We start from the raw sequence: 20,327 nt of genomic DNA, 5'->3' as shown, positions 1-20,327 counted from the left end.
TTCGTAGAAATCAAGAGTTTCTTAGTAGGAGCCCAACAATTTTGTCGCCCGATAAAACTGTTTACTTGTCAGTGTGCGCATCCCCATATAATTATGTAGTGAAGCAGACAACGATGACTAATAGCCTGCGCAGACGAGGGAATTTCCTCCGCGGCGGAGAAAAAAGTATGCTCTGCGAATAAAGTTTGCCGCGGTTTTACCGCGAACACAACGCAAACGTCTGAAGCCAACGCCTCTAAAAGGTCTCAATGTGCGTTGCTTCGCCTAGTCACAAGCGTTATTTCTTTCGGGGTCTCCCCCGTATTTTTGTCCGGTCCGCTCCCGGCATGCCCTCAGTTACTCGGGCGATTTTTTGTACTCGGTACTTTTAATCCGTTGTTTACGTTACTCGATACAGTTGTAAGCGATCATTTTAGTGGATAAAAAAGTACGCGGACAAAAATCCCTCGTCTGCGCATACCCTAAACTGGAGGCTGTTTTCAGTAAGTGGAGGCTTTATATTCCGTAGTTCGGAATCAGATAATTTGAGGGGGTTAACCTGCTGCCCTCCAAACTCCATCTAAAACCATGAACCCAACATGGAACGTCTTCTGTAAGTCCGACTTGTACTTGGTCAGAATAACTACGTATAGTTTGGGTCATGGTAAAAAAAAATGGGAAAAGAAAACACCACAACTATATTTTTGCAAGTTTATTAAGAGATAAGTACATACTTCAAAAAGTGGCATTTTTAACGTGCCATGCAGTCGTTGGGTCGTGAGCACGTTTGGATTCGACGTCTACACAAAAAAAACATCGAAAGATTCAACTCAAATATTCATCAATTATACCTACTAGATTGCAGCAATAAAAATAACAACTATTTCATGTTTTTTGAATACAATAGTTAAGTAACATGCTATCGAAACCATATTTAAAGACCGGTCCTACGACAGTTCGACCTTCGAGAATATATATATAGACCTTCAATAAAAGATTAAAGCTACACTGTTTCTGCCTCCGACACAAGTAAGAACGACCAGCAACTACAGAGTTTGGACTGTGTTTAATTGAGAGGACATTAGTTTAATTAAGGTGTCAAATATAGTGTCTACTTAAAATTCGTGTATGTGCAAGGCTCATTTTTTAACTCTTCTTCGGAGTAACTCTTGAAATGCTTCATCCATTGCCGGATATTTGTTAAAAGTCCTTTTGCCAGATACTCCTACGTATGTTGAAACGCCTGATCAGAATAGTTTAGCATGTTGTACTTTAAAACTAGTGTAATTGGCAGGCGCAATGTATGTTTTTTAACTAGGGGTTAAGCATCTGGCAAGAATTAAGAACCATTTAAATTGACCGGCAATTGATATGATTTTATTTGTAAATACCCTATTTTGTTCATTTGTAAAATTGAGCCCCATTGACTTACACTTTAAAAGGTTTAAGACACTGCATAATACACCTTTTCTGCCGGTTACCTACCCAACCCCAAGTAATCAAAAACCAAACTCTACAGTCTGTGGCCGACCTTACTCGAGACCTGCTCAGAGAAACTTTACACTTTAACTTTTCAACTTTTTACTACAAAACCAGTCCTTCATTTGTTTAGCAGCCGTTGCCAGGTTTTCGTCTTGCTGCAAGGAAAATCTATCATGAAATAACATTGTCACTAAAACAGATTTATATCTAAAATCTGTTATCAAATTTGCTTACGTGTTTATAGAGAAATACAAGAAGACTGGGGCAGGTTAAATTAAAAGGTAGGAATGGTGTCGGTAGGTATTTGGCCTGTTAACAAGGAGCTAGTGGCCCTACTTCCATAAAAGTCGTCCTGCCTTTGATTTAGGAATCAAACACAGGACATAAGTATGTTTTTGTGGTAGGCCAAGACCTGTTTTTGTGATGAACACGATCATTTGTGTTTTGTCCGTGGGGATATATTTGTATTCAAAACTTCTCACTGCATCTTGTCAAATTGGATGAGTCATTTTAAGTTTTAGTCACGAAGAAGTAAAAACTATAGAGGCTCCTAGATCACGTTACATTCTCAGTATATAATGTGGAAATGAGACAAAAAGTCATAAAGAAAAGGTTGTATAAAGTCCTTGTCCATGTTTACAGGTTAACATACCTTGATGAAGCAGAACCTTGCAAAGTTCTCTCCTAGTTTCTTGCTCTTTTTCGAGAAGAAAGCACTCGGCGGTAATGTAAGAACGCTAGTCTCTTTAGCAAACTTCTTCGTGAACCTATAGTCAGCGTACTCATCCTTTTCCTTAGACAAGTCGATTTTGTCCGCTGAAATAAATTTCCGAATTAAAGAAGAACTGGTGTAAAGTGATTTAGTGACGTGCGGTTTCTGTTCAAAAATAAATTTATTTCCTTTACAAGGGTATTAAAAACGATATGTTACAGTCGCTGAGTTTCAATTTCAAATAATTAAATTCGTTCCATATCTTTCCTATTCGAAAACTGACGTGACTTTTCAGTACAATACGGATGGACGGATAAAGCATCAGCAGAAGCAATTCCAAATCTACTAAACTATTAACATTAGTCGCTAATCTCTAACAGGAATAAAATCGAAAACTGTTCTACTCACCCAGTTTACTCCAGTCTGCCATCATAAAGTATCCCGAGTCGGGGATATGAGGGATGAACCCGCTCTCCTTCAGGGCATTGGCGAGGTAGTCTCGCTTTGGTACAAGTTCTTTGGATAGGGATCTGAGGTAGCATTCTGGGGTGTTAAAACGAGCCAACTCGTATTCTATGGTCGAGGCGATAGCTTCCTGGAGAAATCAACGGAATTTTGGAAAGGGTAACAGGGGTTGTAAGTCTTGTACGCACGATGTGTGTGTGTGTGGGCTGAATAATTTTTGGTAGGGTTTGGGATGGGGTAACCCTTGATTTCGCGGTGGTCTGCGAAAGCGTTCCCATTTGACCCCTGACTAAAAGGACAAACCCCTGTTCCTCCCCCCAAGGTGAAAAAGTCCACGAGGACTTCTACCGCAGAAAATATACAAGGCTTTTTTTGTCGTGTGGCATCACGCTCTCGCGCTGTTATGGCGTTGTGACTGAAAAGGACGAACAATTTTAAACAGCAAGACAAACTCCCGATTTACCGAAGCTTCGAAGTAAGTAATCATGGTCACTGACCGAGCAATCAATACTTTCATTATACTTACTTATTCATTTGTTTAATAGTTTATGTACAAACCAGCAGAAATATAGAAAATGGTGCTGCTTATTTAATAAGGAGATCGTGGCTAACCTATAACCGAATAAGTGATTCGATCACAGGTTAAGCTATGCTTGACGCGGTTGGTCTATAGATGGGTGACCATCTTTGTCATAACGAGTTCCTCCGTGTTTCGGAAGGCACGTAAAATTGTGGGTCCCGGCTGTTATTCCTACATCTTTGACAGTCGTTACAGGTAGTCAGAAGCTTGAAAAAGTCTGACAGCCAGTCTAACCAAGGGGTATCGTGTTGCCCAGGTAACTGGGTTGAGGAGGTCAGATAGGCAGTCGCTCCTTGTAAAACACTGGTACTTAGCTGAAACCGGTTGGACTGGTAGCCGACCCCAACATAGTTGGGAAAAGGCTAGGCCAATGATGAATGGTGCTGCTTATTTAATAAAAATATCTTTACCAGCAGACCCGCGATAGGATAGTGGTTGCCGTTGATGTCTCAGTTAATAATTCATTTAATAACGGTTACCGGAGTCCTTATGCTCGTGCACTTAGTGATGGAACCTTTAATTGCAGTTGTAAGTACTAATAAAATTACAAGCACCTGTTGCTCATGTCCTCAAAAAAATGCAACTGAGTGAGAGTTGAAAGCAACAGTTGTAGTTTTTTGACCTTAGGATGAAAAACCATGGTATTTCTTCAAAAACTGACCTGGATCGGGGTAAGGCAGGTGTAGACACAGTTTTGATGTACGACTGTGCAGTTATATATAAGATTTGCGGGGCCATATAACCAGCCCGTCTTCCAGCCAGTCACTGAGAACATCTTCCCCGCTGATCCGATCGTAAGCGTGCGCTCCCACATGCCGGGGAAGGTCGCTGGGGATTTACAAATTCGAAAAAATTGTAAAATATGAATAGAAATAAAATTATTGACTTTTATGTTACTAAGCTTTTCGTTGTTACAACATACAGTTTCAACAAAATAAAATTGATTAAATATCGTTTGCTATTAGTTTTTTACAATCTAAGTAGCTTGAGACCAGAACCCTAGAAAAAAGTTCTGTCTAATATTTGGCGAAGGTTCACTTTTCGTTCCTCACAATGTGCGTTGGGTGACTTTGGGAGGCTATCTGTAAAGCCATCCAATCTTCAGAAGCGCACAAGTCTCCTGGGACAGGCAGCAGATTTCAGTAAAAGACCTTGGTCTAAGGGTCGGACCCTTGATAGTAAAAAGGTTAAAACAAATATAAAGTAATTAGACAACTTACCCATTTTAACATGCTGTTTCGGTTCAAACACCAGCCACTCATAAACTTCATCTGCCAAACAGATGACGTTGAACTTCTGGCAGAGACATGCTATAACCTGCATCTCTTCCATTGTGAAGACCTTGCCGGTGGGGTTGTGGGGGGTGTTCAGGATAATCATCTTTGTGCAGCAGTTGAAGAGCGACTCCAAATGCTGCATGTCAAGCTTCCAGTTTGCTGACGTTAAGTTATTTCCACAGTTAGGATCTGGTACCTATGTAAAAAAATTGCAGTTAAATAAAGAAGAAATAGGCGCAAAAAACCCAGAGATTTGGATGGATACTTTTAATAGAACTGGTTTTTACATTTTGACAGTTATGGCGAAAAGTGTTATGATGCATTTTCTCAGCTTTCAAGTATTTAGTCGTAGCCCCTCCTCGAGCCAATGCGATTAAAGTCACAATTATGAAGCAAATTTATGTCCATTGTAAATATCTAGGATTTTACTTACAGTTCTACAGATGCATTTAAATTATCAAACTGAGAAGCGCCCGGAAGGTTTGAGTTTCTCGAAAGGACTTACTGGTTTCAGAGGTATATACTTGGCAGTGCCGCCGGCGCGAGTTATCATGAACTCGTAGCAGTCGAAGTAAGGTTCAATGACTATCACCTCGTCTCCTCTATCCACGTGACCTGACAACGTCGGAATGAGTTCAGAATGAGTAGGTAGGCAAGATACATTTTGCCGTCAGCTTATGCTCAGAAATCGCTTCAATATATAAGTAAGTATGCTGATAAGTAAAAATCAATGGCATTGCCCGGAAAGGAGTCATATTTCCCCAAGAACTTGCAGTAATATTTGAAATATTTCAGTTTTCAACTGCTTACCTAAAATAGCTGTGTAGAGGGCCTCATATGCACCGATTGTGACTAAAATCTGAGTCTGCGGATTAAGGTTCTGGCAAACTAAAGGCGAATACAGTTTTGCTAAGCTGTTAACCAATCTGGGGTGACCCTGAAAGCATCAAACACATTAACCGATGAAAACAAGACTTGCCGTTGTGCCAGCGAGACACCGACAGACAACCTATTCATTAATTTGCCTTTTCACACACGCAAAGACGAGCCAGCGTACCCTGGTTATTAGCCAAACTCCTTAAGAGAAATTTAAAACACTGAGCAAAGAAAACTTAGATTACTTAAATTTAAATTTATCTTGAATGAGAAAAAGATAGAACAAGACAGAACAAGAAAAATGGTTAATGACAAATTTAGGAAGAAACCATTACTGAACATGTAGGTACCTAAGTATAGGCGTTATCACATTAAATACAAAATAATACGGAATAGATATCAGCGACGCATATATGGGGTAAGGTATGCATTAATATATTTACACGCTGCTTGGGAACACAGATCGTAATGGAGTGCCTAAATAACCCGCACCATTATGAAGATCTTCCCTCTAGGCAAGTGAAAATTCTTCAATTGATAGATTCATGGAAATGAAATTTCGTTTTCATGAGTCGAAACTTTTACCTATTATCTTTATACATTCGAGTTTTTTTATTCACGTTAACTATAATATACTTAGTAGATAATATATTTCACTTGAATAGAGGGGCAGTACGTCTCCAACAACATGCGCATCTGATAATACGCACGCTGATAATACAGCGTGGCAATGTGTTAACCACCTTAATAAGCTTTTACCGTCTACTCTCGATAATTTTGACTGCAAGAATAGCCTAGTGGTTGAGGTCACCAAGCCAGACCCACTGTGCGCGACATGTCGCGGGTTCGTTTTATCCGCATAGGAAAAGCGTTTGATCCACGAATGCTTTTCCGGAGTGTGGGTGTCTTTCTTATTTATACATTTTATACTTACAAATCCCCTAGTATATTGGTTCAAAAGTGGATTTTTACTGGTAGCGGCCGCTGCCAGTGCGTTTGTGATGTGGTCAGGTGGATAGAAGTTGGGGAAACCTTGTCCAAGGTTTGCTTTTGGCTTGTGGTCGAGAGCCAATTGAATATACTCCACCCTGTGTACAAAAAAAAATGCAAATAGAAATCATTCATTTGATAATGCGCAGGAAACACTGCGAAGCGAACAATATTCCGCAATGAGACAGGGACAGACCGTCAGATTTGGGTTCTCGGTCGGGGCTCAAGTCACAAGTCCGAGTTTTAAATTGTTCCATTTTAGGTACGTTTTGCAATTAAAAACAGGAATCAGTTTTGGACACACACTATAACAAATTATTTATTAAAATCGGTTGATCTGTAGATGTGGATGCATGGAGGTGAAATATGTCACTTTTTCAATTCTGAAATTCCTAAAATTGAGGTTGGAGCAGTAAAAAATATCCACTATCCTATATTTTTGTCAAAATATGTTATTAATAACATAAAAAGGCAGAGGTTATCGACTCATCCGTCATCTAGGTAATTTCATACCATAAAATATTTCATCATATTTATTGTTCTACAGATACCATGTAAAATAAACCAGCAATGTTGTAATATAATACAACATATTGTAATATATTACAACATATACGTGTAACCTTTGACCTTGGGTGACTGGTCTATGGTCATTGAATGATAAGTAAGTACATAATATTGGCATCGTGAATCTTGCCCAATTTTTAAGTAGATGATAGTAGAAACGGCTTTTTAAAAAGATTAAACTTTTGCCCTGACATTAACTGCATTATCGGATCGCAATTTATCGAAAAAAAACTTTCAGGTCATATCAAAATCAAATCAAACTTTATTTGTTATCATCATTATTTATGTACATAAAAATACAGCAAATGGGAGATTACAGATCTTTTTTATCGCGGCCAAAACTCTACCAATATAAAATAAATATCAGTCCAGAAACTATTAATTAGATCATTGCCCTGAGTACAGGTACCAGGCGACGGCAGCAGTTCGGTAGCAGTCTTCCTCACTGAAAAGGTTGGTAAACAGCGTGCTAGACATTACCGCTTCAGGCGGAGTACTGGGGACGAACTTATCTGCATTTCAGAACGCAATCCGTCCAACGTCGCGTTATTCAACCCGTAGTTATAAGGGCTTGAAGGAGGTCTTTCTAGACTATAGTATTCCACAGCTGTCAAGTCCTCCACCACCTCGTTCCACGATTTCCTATCCCGCACCTCCTCAAACCATACTTCACGACCATTTTAAATACAAGATTGGGGATGAATCGAGTAAGACTAGAAACCGACCCAGTTTTGCCTCAGATGATCCGCGCTTGATCCAACAGACGCTAGACCGATACTTCGACGTCCGTTCCAAGAGTCGGAAACAGAGTCAGCACTCTAGTACGCTACGCTGTGACATTATTTCTTCTCTCCAAAGAGCTATAAGTAAGCCGCGCATGACATTCTCATTTATCTGAGGAGTCCAGATCAGCGCATTTGACCAACGGAAGTGGGAGGTCTGCTCGGCAGTTGGCGTCTTCTCTGCCTACATATGGGTATGTACTGCTCGACTGCAGCTGTCGAAGTGGACCACCGTCCGGCCGGTGCTTGGCAGACCGGTGACGTCGGGGAATGATGGAAGCGCTGATCGTGTTCTCTTCTGAATATTTGTTGACGTATGTCTTTATGGCAATTTTTTTAACAAAACAATTTTTTAATAAATGCAATAACTGTCAAACTATCTTGTTTGTAGGTATTGTTGGTTAAAAATATAAAATATTTAAATTTTATGTGGATAGAACAGAAAAAAATCGGCGTTGACAGGTTGACGTTAGGTGTCGTTTTTTTTGTCATTTATTTTAGTTTATAAAAGTTAATGTTCAAGGTTAGAAAGGTCTATTATTCCCTAATTCACTTACCAGACGCTCTTTTCACCGGTGCCATAGCGAGTAGGTAACTTGAATTTATCGGCCATCGCGCTCGCTGTGTTAAACTGATTCTTAGGCACATTGTTGAATCTTTTGAGTTTCACAGCATTACTACGGCCTACACAACGACTAACTGCTTTAAGCAACGTTTGCCCCCCTTTAAACATAGTTGTAAAAATGATAAACAATAAAAATGTTACAAAATCGAGGAACTGTAAAGAGCATAAAAATTATATGACATTAAAATCAAATTGTCAATCAAACTGATAGAAAATTAAGATTGTAACTCATTGTATTTTGAGTTTCAGTTCCTTATTTTGAGTAATCAACGTAGTTTTTATGTGTTAAAAAAGGTACATTGTCAACAGGCGTACTCGTATTTGAGAAGATCTAGATGTATTACGATTGTATTGACGAGATTGAGATCGCTTACGATTCAAATGATTCTCTATATAAATTCTCATGATGTTCAATATTTTTAGTTAGCGGGAGCATAGGCTAGGACCGTCTAACCAACAATTAGTGGTGAGCAGAGAGCATGACAACCTTCGGGGGCCCAGCGGGGCCTCTCTATTCCTGTGGAATTTACACTGGATGATTACTACACGACAGTAAAATAGAATCCAGGGTGATACTAAGGAAAAATGAAGGGAGGACGAATCAGTTGTTGTTTATTTCACTTTGTAATATAGCTTTAATCGAGAGCGGAGCCCTAGTACTTAATAGGCTGCTGTTCTTGCCCTTCGGATAGGTAGGAACCTAAAAATCAAGTTGCCAGCCATTTGCAGTGATCATCTGGAAGGCGGGAATATCCGAAGCATCTTACCAGGTCTTAGTCACTATTTTAAAATATACAGCAGGCAGAGAATTGTACAAACTTCTGTAACGATTCAATTCAATAAATGTTACCGTCATATCGAGAGGTCAATGTTTAGCGAAGTCACAGAAAATTTCAAAATAGGTCCAATAGCATTAAATTATTGAGTATTGACGATACCAAAATTCTCATATAATCTTCTCAGGAAGCACTGGCTGTTTCTTTAATGTTTTTTGTTCTGTCATTATGACATTTGAGATGCTAAAGTGTTTTCAACGAGAGGTTTGAATATATTGTGTAATTAGTTGTGTGGCTTGAGTACTTATACTTGAATACTTAGCACGCAAATATACGCAATTTTCTGTAAGTATTTGCCACTTATATTTTTAGGGATCCGTTCCCAAAGGATTATAACGGAACCTTATTACTAGTGATGGTATGTTTTCCTCTATATGTATGTCTCTGTCGCATACATGTACCTAGATTATCTAGACAGTTGCATATTATTATGATTTACTTCTGTTGCTGCTATATTAAAATTACATACCTACTAAAAATCAAGTAAACATCGGTTATAACGGTCATCAATTTGTTTGTGGGTGACGAATAAATTCAAGCATGGGTTATAAAAAAGGGATTTTTTTCTTCCCCATTTTGTACGAAACCTTCAGCTTTCTTGACTGGTTTTATCTAATCTATAGTTTATGATAACAATGTAAATAATTTGCATTGGCACTTGTTTGTGAATTGTAAAAATGGAGGCACTTTATTTCACCTAGATTTACACGGAGTTCATTAAAGAATTCCTAATCATTATCATCAGCCTTAGAAAACGCACTGCTTCACTTCGTTTACGCCATTCTACTGTTTCTTGCCCTACGCATCCATCTATTCCTACTATCATCTATATCGTCTGCTAATCTCAACCTCGGTCTTCCTGGGTTTATACCTTCTAAACCACTATTCAGTTATAAATTTACTTCGTCAGCCATTATTACGTCTGGTTAAGTTTCAGGCCCAACTCATGCAACCTTTTGCGTTTCAAATGTTCATTTTTTAGTTTACATTAGGTGGTGCATAGTATAATAAAGAGAAAATTTTTGGACTCTGTTTGGGAGAGCATAGCATAATTATGAGACAGAGAAGGAGAAACACCGATTGTTTAATCCATTTAAGTACCGTTACTCTTGTCACGATATCGCCTACTTTAATTTGTATGTTTCTTAAGAACGAATCCCTAGCAGTCACTAGGCATAAACACATAGGTGTTTACATCAAACGTATAAAAATAATTAGTTTATTCAACGTTAACCTGCTTATTTCCTGACGATAGTTCTAAACGTCATCTGTATTTGACACGTAGATAAATTGTGTTGACAGTTGACATATGGTTTATTTTGACATAAGCCTGGTTGTCTCATTAAACGACTGAATTAAAAACATACAAGTAAAGGAACCGTTGTATTCGGTCTTTATCTCCTCAATTTAATCGTATTATCTAATATAATATTCCTGATTTACATTGATTGTTGATTAGTTTTTACTAGAAATTAAAATACAGTGAGTAACAATCTTAATTTCTTATCAGTTTGACTTGACAATTTGTTTTTAATGTCATGTCATTATAGGTTAACTTTAGTTTCTCGATTATCTACGTTTATCATTTATTTATTATAACCGTAACTATGTTTAGAGGGGGGCAAACGTTGTTCACAGCAGTTAGTGGCAGTGTGATAGGGCGCAGTGGAGCTGTGGATCTCAAGAAATTCAACAGTGTGGTTAAGAACATTAGTACAGCTAGCGTGATGGCCGATAAATTCAAGTTACCTGCCCGCTACGGCGCCGGCGAAAAGAGCGTCTGGTAAGTGAATATAAGAACACATTACGTCATAAAGATAATTCATACTTTACTGTTCATGTTACATAAGTTTGTTGATTAATTAGTTCATTTGTGTGTTTATGAATTATTATCGCGTAGTTAACAGTCATTAATATGAAGGTATTATTCTGTTTAAGGCCTTGTTGGCAGGTCTTTTGTAATGTTTTTAAACGGGTATTGTTGTTTGTTGATAACAAATACTATTCTACATTTAAATTGAATAAATAAGTAGTTTATTATTTTAATCTACAGTACATACGATAACAATTTAAATGAATGGTGTGTACTTGCTTGAAACCTTAAATGAGTTTCCGCATTTAAAATGAACAGAGCAATCTAGTAATTTACAAGCCAACTAAAATAATAACACTACACTCAATAATTGAACATTTTACTAGCATTAAGCTTATTAACATTTCTTGTTCTTATTAAAAAAATATTTAAAGTGTCTATGTATTAAAATCGTGATTCAAATAAATATCTGATTCTGATTCTGATTCTAAAATGTATGAAGCTTAAAACAGAAAAAAAGGTTTGAGGCTGTCTTTTAAATGAAGTATTTATGCAAACTTTTTACATTACAGTTAATAATTACTTCTGAATTGTATTTTATAGATGGTTTTTTTAACAAATCAACTTTCTATTCAATTTAACTTTTGCCCAAATAATAGTAAACCAAATAAAGATACTTTTGAACATAGCCTTGGTCAATTTTATTTAGTTTCATATCATTGGTGATAGCAATAGTCATCCCAGGTCAAGGGTTACATAAATACTCATTGATATCAGATAATAACTTCTGGTGTCTTAAACAACTTATGAAATACCCATTGTACATGGTGAGAATATAAAACATGTTGAAAAAGATTTGTGGCATAAGGATTCCTTAAAAAGTCTAAAAAAATCTGTCTAAATAATAAGTTGACAAAACATTGCTCATTACTTTTTGTTATTATTAATTGTTTGTATTGATGAGCAGCAATAGAAATTCATTGTCTGTCTAGCTAGACAAATGACGAACGATGATAGCTATCATGCAAAGATAGAGGACTCGTAATTGTAATATGAACCCTATAAGATAAAAATGTTGATAGCTTCAGCCTTTTTAAATGAAATATATGGCCATGGCATGATGCAATGGGCAATAAAGGCTAAAATAATGGGAAGTAAAGAATTAAATCCATCTAGTACAGTAAGATAATTGATTTCTGTAGCACAAACATGTCAGAACATCCTATAAAAGTGAGAGATTCATAGCTAGCTAGCATGCTAGAGATAGCACAAATACAAACAGTCCAATTATGTACATTTGTATAGTCATAAATACTAAGATTTTTTATCAAAACAGTGAAGTCTTATATCATAAACACAATTGATAATAGAAATACAAATACAGCAAAAGTGTGCTGCTTATTTCATAAGAAAACTCCACTCGCAGACCTGCACAGGAGAAGGGGTTGATAGTAGTCAAACGTAATTTTTCAAGATTAAACAGCTTATTTGTAGTCAACTGAAAATTCATTTATTTATTTCCACTTCTTATATATTAACAATGCACAAAAGTGGACTTAATGCCTGAAGCATTCTCTTCCAGTCAACCAACATATCTGTAACAATGGCTTAACTAACATACCTACTAATAAAACAGGAAAACAATAGAAATGGTTATATGTGAACTACGGTTCAGTGAAATGCATAAGTAAGGTAGTTGGATATTATTAGGCCATTAAATCGGATACAGTTAATAATGTGTTAAGAATGTGGTACTTTGACGATAGATAAAACATTGCATTCTATTCAATTAATGTTGTCTAAGGTTGAAACTATGCAACGGCGAACCTAATTGGGTATTAGACTAAAAAGAAATAAATCCCGTCCAGTTTATTTCCGTAAAATATCGGATACGTATTTTTCCTTTTATCTTGTCATCATTGGCCCAGTCTTTTCCCAACTATGTTCGGATCGGCTACCAGTCCAACCGGTTTCAGCTAAGTACCAGTGTTTTACAAGGAGCGACTGCCTATCTGACCTCCTCAACTCAGTTATCTGGGCAACATGATACCCCTTGGTTAGACTGGCTGTCAGACTTTTTCAAGCTTCTGACTACCTGTAACGACTGTCAAAGATGTAGGAATAACAGCCGGGACCCACAATTTAACGTGCCTTCCGAAACACGGAGGAACTCGTTATGACAAAGATGGTCACCCATCTACGGACCAACCGCGTCAAGCATAGCTTAACCCGTGATCGATTCACTTATGCGGTTATAGCTTAGCCACGAGCTCCTCTTTTCCTGTTTATCTTGTATACAACAAAATATAATGTTACGCTAATTTAAAATTTCGTGTGACGTCACGTGTCATTGCTCTTTTTTACCGACAAGTGACGTTATTACCCCCACATTTTACATGTTTCACCATATTTGTATTATAAAAACCATATTTTCATTATTTTTATGGGGTGAACTAATGTTGTAAATATTTTTTATTTCCATTTATTTTGTTCCTAGGGTGGAGTACATTCAATTAGCTGCTGAATACAAGCCGAAAGTGAACCTTGGGCAGGGCTTCCCCGACTACCATTCACCTGATCATGTGACAAAGAACCTGGCTCAGATCACCACAAGTGACAACCCACTTTTAAATCAATATACTAGAGGATTTGTAAGTATAAATAGTACTTATTCATTTCAAGAAATTTCAGTATCTGCAAAACAGAATAAGTATTTGCAAGTGTTCTACATCCTGTATTTGTCTGGAAGTCAGATTTCCAATTGTCCTTTATAACAAACCATAAAATGTAATTCACCCCAATTAAATCCTACTTCACTAATATTAGCATACACAAATGTTAGAAATATATTTTCGTAACATCACTAATACCATTGATCATATGGAATTATTGTTTCCTTTTAATGCAACCCTTGCTTTTTAAAATTCAACCTTAACCACTCGAAATACAATTTCAATTTGCCGCTATCTATTTAAATTTGCTTTTTCCTTTCAGGGTCACCCTACACTGGTTGCGAACTTATCAAAACTATACTCTCCGTTAGTAAACAGACAGATTGACCCTCAGAATGAGATTTTGGTCACAGCTGGTGCTTACGAGGCCCTTTACTCAGCTATTTTAGGTAAGCAGTTGAACTGAACTCTTTGAAATCCAGAATTTCTGCACTTATAGAACTGGCACATTATGTAGTTCACCAAAAAATCATTCAGTTCTGTAAACATACACTTATTCGTTACTGTAAAGCTTAGTGTTAAATGGTATAGATCTGATATTTAAGTTATTGAAATATCGGCCTAGCCTTTTCCCAGCAAAGTGCCAGTGTTTTACAAGGAACGACTGCCTATCTGATCTCTTCAACCCAGTAACCTGGACAAAACAATATCCCTTTCATTAGTTAGACTTGACTTATTTATTTAGTAAAATAAATTATATCATTTAAACTAACTTATCTATAGAGCAAGATGTGTCGATGACATAGTAAAGGTTTCGTGTCGAATCTGGATGAGGCTGGCACAGGACCCTAGAAATCGGCACGATAAAGGAGTGGCTTATGCCCAGCAGTGGGAGGGTACTGGCTGTGGATGATAATGATAGAACAACAACTGTCCAACGTCACCATTTTCTCGTAATAGAATTTTTTCTCCATCGTCCTGTCATAGGAGAATTAAGTTTAATCCCATGAAACTGTATATGTCAGTATTTATCGCGATTATCCACATCCGTCATAAAACACTTTATTATCTCATTCGTAATCAAATGTCAAATTGGCGTGACGTCTGAATGCGTTAGTAATAGTAGTACGTAGTAGTAGTATTGTTGTTAGGGTTGCCACGTTACAGGTTATGAGCTTTAACGATGTGGCAATCCTGTCTGTCCAGCTATAAGTTTCACCTACGTAGTTTTAAGACATTATGACGTTTTGGGATTTTTTTTTTAACCCTAATAGTAATAATGAACGTATTCTAAGTAAGTAAGTAAGTAGTGTGGTATGTACGAATGTGACGATACAAGAGCAAAAAATCCTAACGGGTATGTATTTCACAAGTTAATTCGTCGGCATATCAAAAACGATTTTGTCACGTTTTTTTGACGGCTCTGTCTATATTGTACATGGTATTTACCTGCCGGGGCAGCGTCTATCGTGGCCCCGGTATACGAAGAGCCAAGAAAGTAATCTGGGTATGTTTAAGTCAGTAGGAGTCTAACATTCTCCTCCGCTCAACTCAAAGCGGAAGGAGTCATTCGATGATTTCCCAGCCTACAAAATAAAATCATAACAAAATGCTCTATAATATATGTATGGTTGTTGACAGGTCACGTGGATGAAGGTGACGAGGTGGTCGTCATCGAGCCGTTCTTCGACTGCTACGAGTTCATGATCAAATGCGCCGGCGGTGTTGCCCGGTTTATACCACTCAAACCAGTAAGTACTCTAATCCACCTTAATAGAGTTTAATTCAACAAGTCGTTTAGTCCCTTACGCTTGTAAATACCAAGAGTGTGTCTGCGGTAAGCCTGGATGTGCCACCAATTAAATCAGTTTCACTATAATAAAAGTCATCCTACTTTTTATCAGAATAACTGACATCTACTAATACTAAACTCCCCATCAATCTCATTGGATTTGATTTTAATTGCATGGTAACCTTATTACTAAGACTCCCTGTTCAGTCTGTCCGTCCGTCACTATCTCGTGAATAGATAGCTAGTTTATTAAAATTTTCACCATTCGACCATGACCTTATTTTTTGCAAATTTGTTACTATACGGAATTCTCAGTCGCTAGTCCGATCGCCCATTACCAGATTCCTAACACTTTGATTCTTCTATCCCATAGAAAGTAACAGACAGCGAAACTCAAACGTCAGCACAATGGGTACTCGACAAAGCCGAGTTGGAGTCCCTCTTCAGCGATCGCACAAAGATGATAATCCTGAACACCCCCCACAACCCCACCGGCAAGGTTTTCACAATGGAAGAGCTTCAGATGGTGGCAGACCTCTGCAAGAAGTACAACGTACTCTGCGTAGCTGATGAGGTTTATGAGTGGATGGTCTTTGAACCCAAGAAGCATATTAGGATCGGTAAGTTGTCGAGCTATTTTTTGTCTTATGACAAAGGAGTAAGGTTCAGTTTTGTTTATTGTCGTTGCTGCTATTTTGATCGAGTTTTACAGATGGCTATAAACCAGTAAAATCGTACTTAAGAATGAAACTACTTAGTGAATTCCTTAAATGTATATTTCTTTATAAATGACAAACAGTATGGAACACATAGGTGTTACTACGACTTCGATAACTTATCTGATAAACTAAGTTGTTTTCTAAAAAAAAATCTACGGGCGCTTTTTGCCTGGTCCGATTCCCACCTGAGGTTTAAAATATTCAACTGTAATTCTTTTCTGTAACTGTTTGTGTAAATGTCTGTTGTTATTTATTTTACTACTTTGTATATAAATTACCTAACAAATTAATAACTCTCCACAGCGACCCTCCCCGGTATGTGGGATCGCACGATAACCATCGGCTCAGCCGGCAAGACGTTCTCAGTCACCGGCTGGAAGACGGGCTGGGCGTACGGACCAGCTGCCCTCATGAGGAACTTGCAGGTCGTCCATCAGAACTGTGTCTACACCTGCTGTACTCCCGTGCAGGTAAGGAAGGGTCTTGCTTCTTGGGTTTTGAAATTTAATTTATATGAGAAGTGGGAGAGAGAAAAATATGTGTGGTATGGTCTACAAAGTAGCGTGCTTGGCTCACAAATGCAAACATATGAGTCTGAGAAATACAGTAGCCTGTAGGCTTCACTGGCCTGTTTATCTAGTAGTTAGTAGTGCTGACTGCTATACCGGAGGAAGTGAATTCAATGAAACCCTGGCAATATGTCTGTATATAAATAAGTATGTTAATGTCACTGAACTCTTCTTAAACGGCTGTTGTTCCTTTGTGTACGTTTGGCTGGCGTCCTAGATGGTTTAGATTCATAAATCAGCCCGCGCAGAAGGACCTTTGCTGACCTTTAGGTCAGCTGCTTAAAACAAAATGATTAAGAAAGATTTTTTCGTTGATTCATTTCGAAATAGTTTTTTTTATTGATTCCATAATTTACTTGTTGTGTATATTTTCAATACCCCAATTCCTCTTCCAGGAAGCCATCGCCCGTTCATTAGAGTTCGAGTTGTCTCGTCGCGACTCACCGGACTGCTACCTCAGATCTCTTGCCCGGGAACTGTTACCAAAGCGAGACTTTGTCGTCAAGTCCCTGAAAGAGAACGGCTTCAACCCTTACGTCCCTGAAGCTGGATACTTCATCATCGCTGACTGGACTAAGCTGGGTGAGTAGATTGAATTTTCTATTTATTTGCACCTATATTTTCGCTTTGAGGTGCTAATGTTTGCAGTTATTTTGCAAACGGAGCCAGCCCTATTAGTAAAGCTCCAAAAAGCAAAAAAACGTGCAGAAAAAAATTGGAAGCATGATATTTTTTTTAGCGACTTCAAATAAAGGACGTTTTCAGTTTGTTTGTATGTATGTGTGTATGTTTGTCCGAGATTACCTCGCGTTTGGCTGAAGCTATTACTAGCTAACTACCTCCATTTTTAATCATAGGTTTTGTACACCTCGGGGATGTTATTCCGGAGCATTACAATGATTATGTAATATGGACAACACTTTTTAGACAAAGGAACATCATTATTATGAACAATTTACGCGGACGCCGGTTATATTGGACAGCACCCCATATCGCCCGCTCCTCGCCGCTTCCTAAGCACTTTAACGTAGAGAAGAAACTTCGCAATAAATTCTCATCATAGAACGCTGTCTTTCCTTTTCAAATATAGAATAGAAATATCGTAGAACTTCTATTAATTATTGTTGTTTTTTCAGGCGACAAAATCGACTTGTCTAAGGAATCAGACCGGTACAATGACTACAGATTCACAAAGAAGTTTGCGAAGGAGGCTGGAGTGCTGGCCATACCGCCGAGCGCCTTCTACTCAGAACAGAACAAGAATCTAGGAGAGAATTATGCTAGGTTCTGCTTTATCAAGGTATGTTACCCTGAATATATCGTTTATTTATTTAAACTTTCATGCACAATTGTAGTACATAAGGTGAACTTAATGCCCTGCAAGGCATATTATGTTTTTTTCCCATGTTTCTAAACACTCACTTTCTTGTTTGTTTGTCGTTCCGGTTGGATTTTTGCAACTCAATTTTGAGGCACTTCCCGATAAGCTAGGAGGTTGACATTTTCAGGGTAGCTTCAAACCACTAGACTATAACAGATTGTTTGCTTGTACGCCTCTGTTTAACTAATTCGATAGCATAGTTTCGATACGAATTTGTTTTAAATGTTATACCATGATGTTTTTCCTTGCTCCTTGCAGAAAGATGAAAACCTGGCTTTGGCAGATAAGCTGATGAGGGACTGGAACTCAAGTAAAAAGCAGTAAACATCTGTGCCATCTTTGGTCGCATTTCTTATTGATATCACGTGTATTTATATATTATGCTGAGTTACAAAGACGTTAATTCTCCATTAAGGTACTTAATTCAACAATAACAAATTTTTATTTGACTTTTAACAAACATTTAACACAGTTATTCCAGAAATAAACTACTGGTGGCTAATTTTAGAACTTTAATCTAAAATGAGATGGATATACAAGACGGACGAATATACGGATATACGGCCCAAGGTAGCTACAAAACTATTGTAATTGTGAATATGATACTAATTTGGGCTTTTGGTATAATTATGTTTAAGTAAGCATTTCCTTAAACGATAGAATAATATGGCAACTGCCTTCTAACATATAAAAGTAAAATTAATTTGTCTCAATGTCTATTATGATTCTTTATAATAATTGTTGGATTTTGTTTTGTTTTGCAGCAGTATATTGTTAATTTTGAAAATATATTTCATTATTTTTGTTAAAGTTTTTTAGTGATGTAAGTTAATAATATAATTGTCTAATGGAGGATTCGCGTGGTCTCTGTATTATGTACGAATAAATCACTTTTGTATATGTTTTTTGTTGATATAAGAAAATAAATATTTTTTATAACTCCTTTTTTTGTTTTTGTGGAATGTAATATGCCAATGGAAGTCACACCTTTGAGCTAATTTTTGTAGCCAACATTTGAAGTCTTGACAATCCTACCAACGGAACAAAGGGGCCTCGCAAAGGGAACATTCGTAGCCAATGAGACATCGTTTCAAAGGCGACATTGGTAGCCACGGGAATTTAGTTTCCAAGGTGACATTCTCAGCCGATGGACCATGCAACTCAAAAGTGACAATTATAGCCATTGGAACACGTCTTGCAAACCCGTTATTCGTAGCCAGGGGATATCGTCTCTAAGGTGACTATCGTAGCCGTAGGAAGATTCGTCTCAATGGTGACATTCGTGGACAAGGGGACTTCGTAAGGAAATACGTTTTTCAAAACAAAATCAAAATAGGTTGAATATCTAATACAATTGAAAAATATAGGAATTGAAACAAAACTACTATTATATTTTTGAAACCTCCGCGGATCTCTAAAAATTGTCCTTCTTTCTTAGTTCATGGTTTTTGCCAAGTTTTTGGATTTTTTTTTTAGAAGTCTTACTCAATTGATAAAACGCTGTCTGTCCGTCTATCACTAGACTGTTTGTTTAACGATGATAATTTAGACTTAAAGTGTTGAAAGATTTTGGAAGGATTTCTGTTGTAGCTATACAATTAACACAGTGTCCAGGATAACTAAATGTTTATCTTGAGCTGTCATACAATAGATATGATTAGTTGTAGATAATACAGAACCAGGCGCTTGTTTTCCCGCACGATAATCCAGAGAATGAACAAAACAGAACTTCATTTTTAGTTTACACAATAGCCAGCCTTGATCAGGCTAAACATGAAAACAATCAGTTCCCACTGACGTCACACGAATAATATTTCAAGTGCGTACCCATCACGCAAGCATATATTATTCACTGAATTGACCCAAACACGCAAGGGCTAGGATATTTAATGTGCTTATAAATAGAAAACTACATCACTCTAGAGTCTCATGGCTCATTTCCTCCATAAAACTTATTAAATCAAGGTTGGACCCCTGGGAGTTTGGAAATACCTGTTCCAAATTTTCTTTCCACTTATGGCCCAAATGTTTGACCCAATATAGCCATTAAAGGACCCTCGGGGTTCGAACTCCTTTGTGATTGCTATACCGAATTAACGAATAGCTACCGAAGGAGGTTTCGTACGTGATCGGCCTTTTTCGAGCATTTTCCGGCAAACAATTACTATAATTGAAGTTTTACTTATAGTATTAAATCAATTAGCTAAAGT

General features: G+C 37.5%; 2 protein-coding genes across 4 annotated transcripts; one reads left to right on the top strand and one right to left on the bottom strand.

Moving 5' to 3' along the window:
* Positions 1 to 676: 676 nt before the first annotated feature.
* Positions 677 to 9,456, bottom strand: LOC113494547 (kynurenine--oxoglutarate transaminase 3-like). The gene is made up of 9 exons (XM_026872937.1): positions 8,268 to 9,456; positions 6,306 to 6,459; positions 5,306 to 5,432; positions 5,001 to 5,110; positions 4,439 to 4,691; positions 3,880 to 4,046; positions 2,582 to 2,768; positions 2,114 to 2,277; positions 677 to 1,616 (listed from the first exon to the last, which is right to left on the bottom strand). Exons 1-9 carry the CDS (start codon positions 8,441 to 8,443, stop codon positions 1,545 to 1,547), a joined length of 1,410 nt encoding a protein of 469 aa, XP_026728738.1. The 5' UTR covers positions 8,444 to 9,456; the 3' UTR covers positions 677 to 1,544.
* A 1,058-nt stretch (positions 9,457 to 10,514) lies between these two features.
* On the top strand, positions 10,515 to 18,801 carry LOC113494548 (kynurenine--oxoglutarate transaminase 3). 3 transcript variants are annotated; one of them, XM_026872940.1, is made up of 10 exons: positions 10,515 to 10,653; positions 10,810 to 10,954; positions 13,482 to 13,635; positions 13,979 to 14,105; positions 15,298 to 15,407; positions 15,822 to 16,068; positions 16,471 to 16,637; positions 17,132 to 17,318; positions 17,873 to 18,036; positions 18,376 to 18,801. In XM_026872940.1, the coding sequence occupies exons 2-10, from the start codon at positions 10,899 to 10,901 to the stop codon at positions 18,439 to 18,441; spliced, it is 1,278 nt and encodes a 425-aa protein (XP_026728741.1). In that variant the 5' UTR covers positions 10,515 to 10,653; positions 10,810 to 10,898; the 3' UTR covers positions 18,442 to 18,801. The 3 variants fall into 3 exon arrangements, with proteins under 3 accessions (XP_026728741.1, XP_026728740.1, XP_026728739.1); XM_026872939.1 differs by having other exon boundaries at positions 10,787 to 10,954; XM_026872938.1 differs by lacking the exon at positions 10,515 to 10,653 and having other exon boundaries at positions 10,690 to 10,954.
* Positions 18,802 to 20,327: the final 1,526 nt, after the last annotated feature.

This window comes from Trichoplusia ni, chromosome 5 (genome assembly GCF_003590095.1).
Source record: "Trichoplusia ni isolate ovarian cell line Hi5 chromosome 5, tn1, whole genome shotgun sequence".
In the NCBI taxonomy this organism is placed as follows: Eukaryota; Metazoa; Arthropoda; class Insecta; order Lepidoptera; family Noctuidae; genus Trichoplusia; species Trichoplusia ni.
The sequence above is the reverse complement of the archived record's forward strand: the minus strand, read 5'-3'. Positions and strand labels throughout refer to the sequence as shown.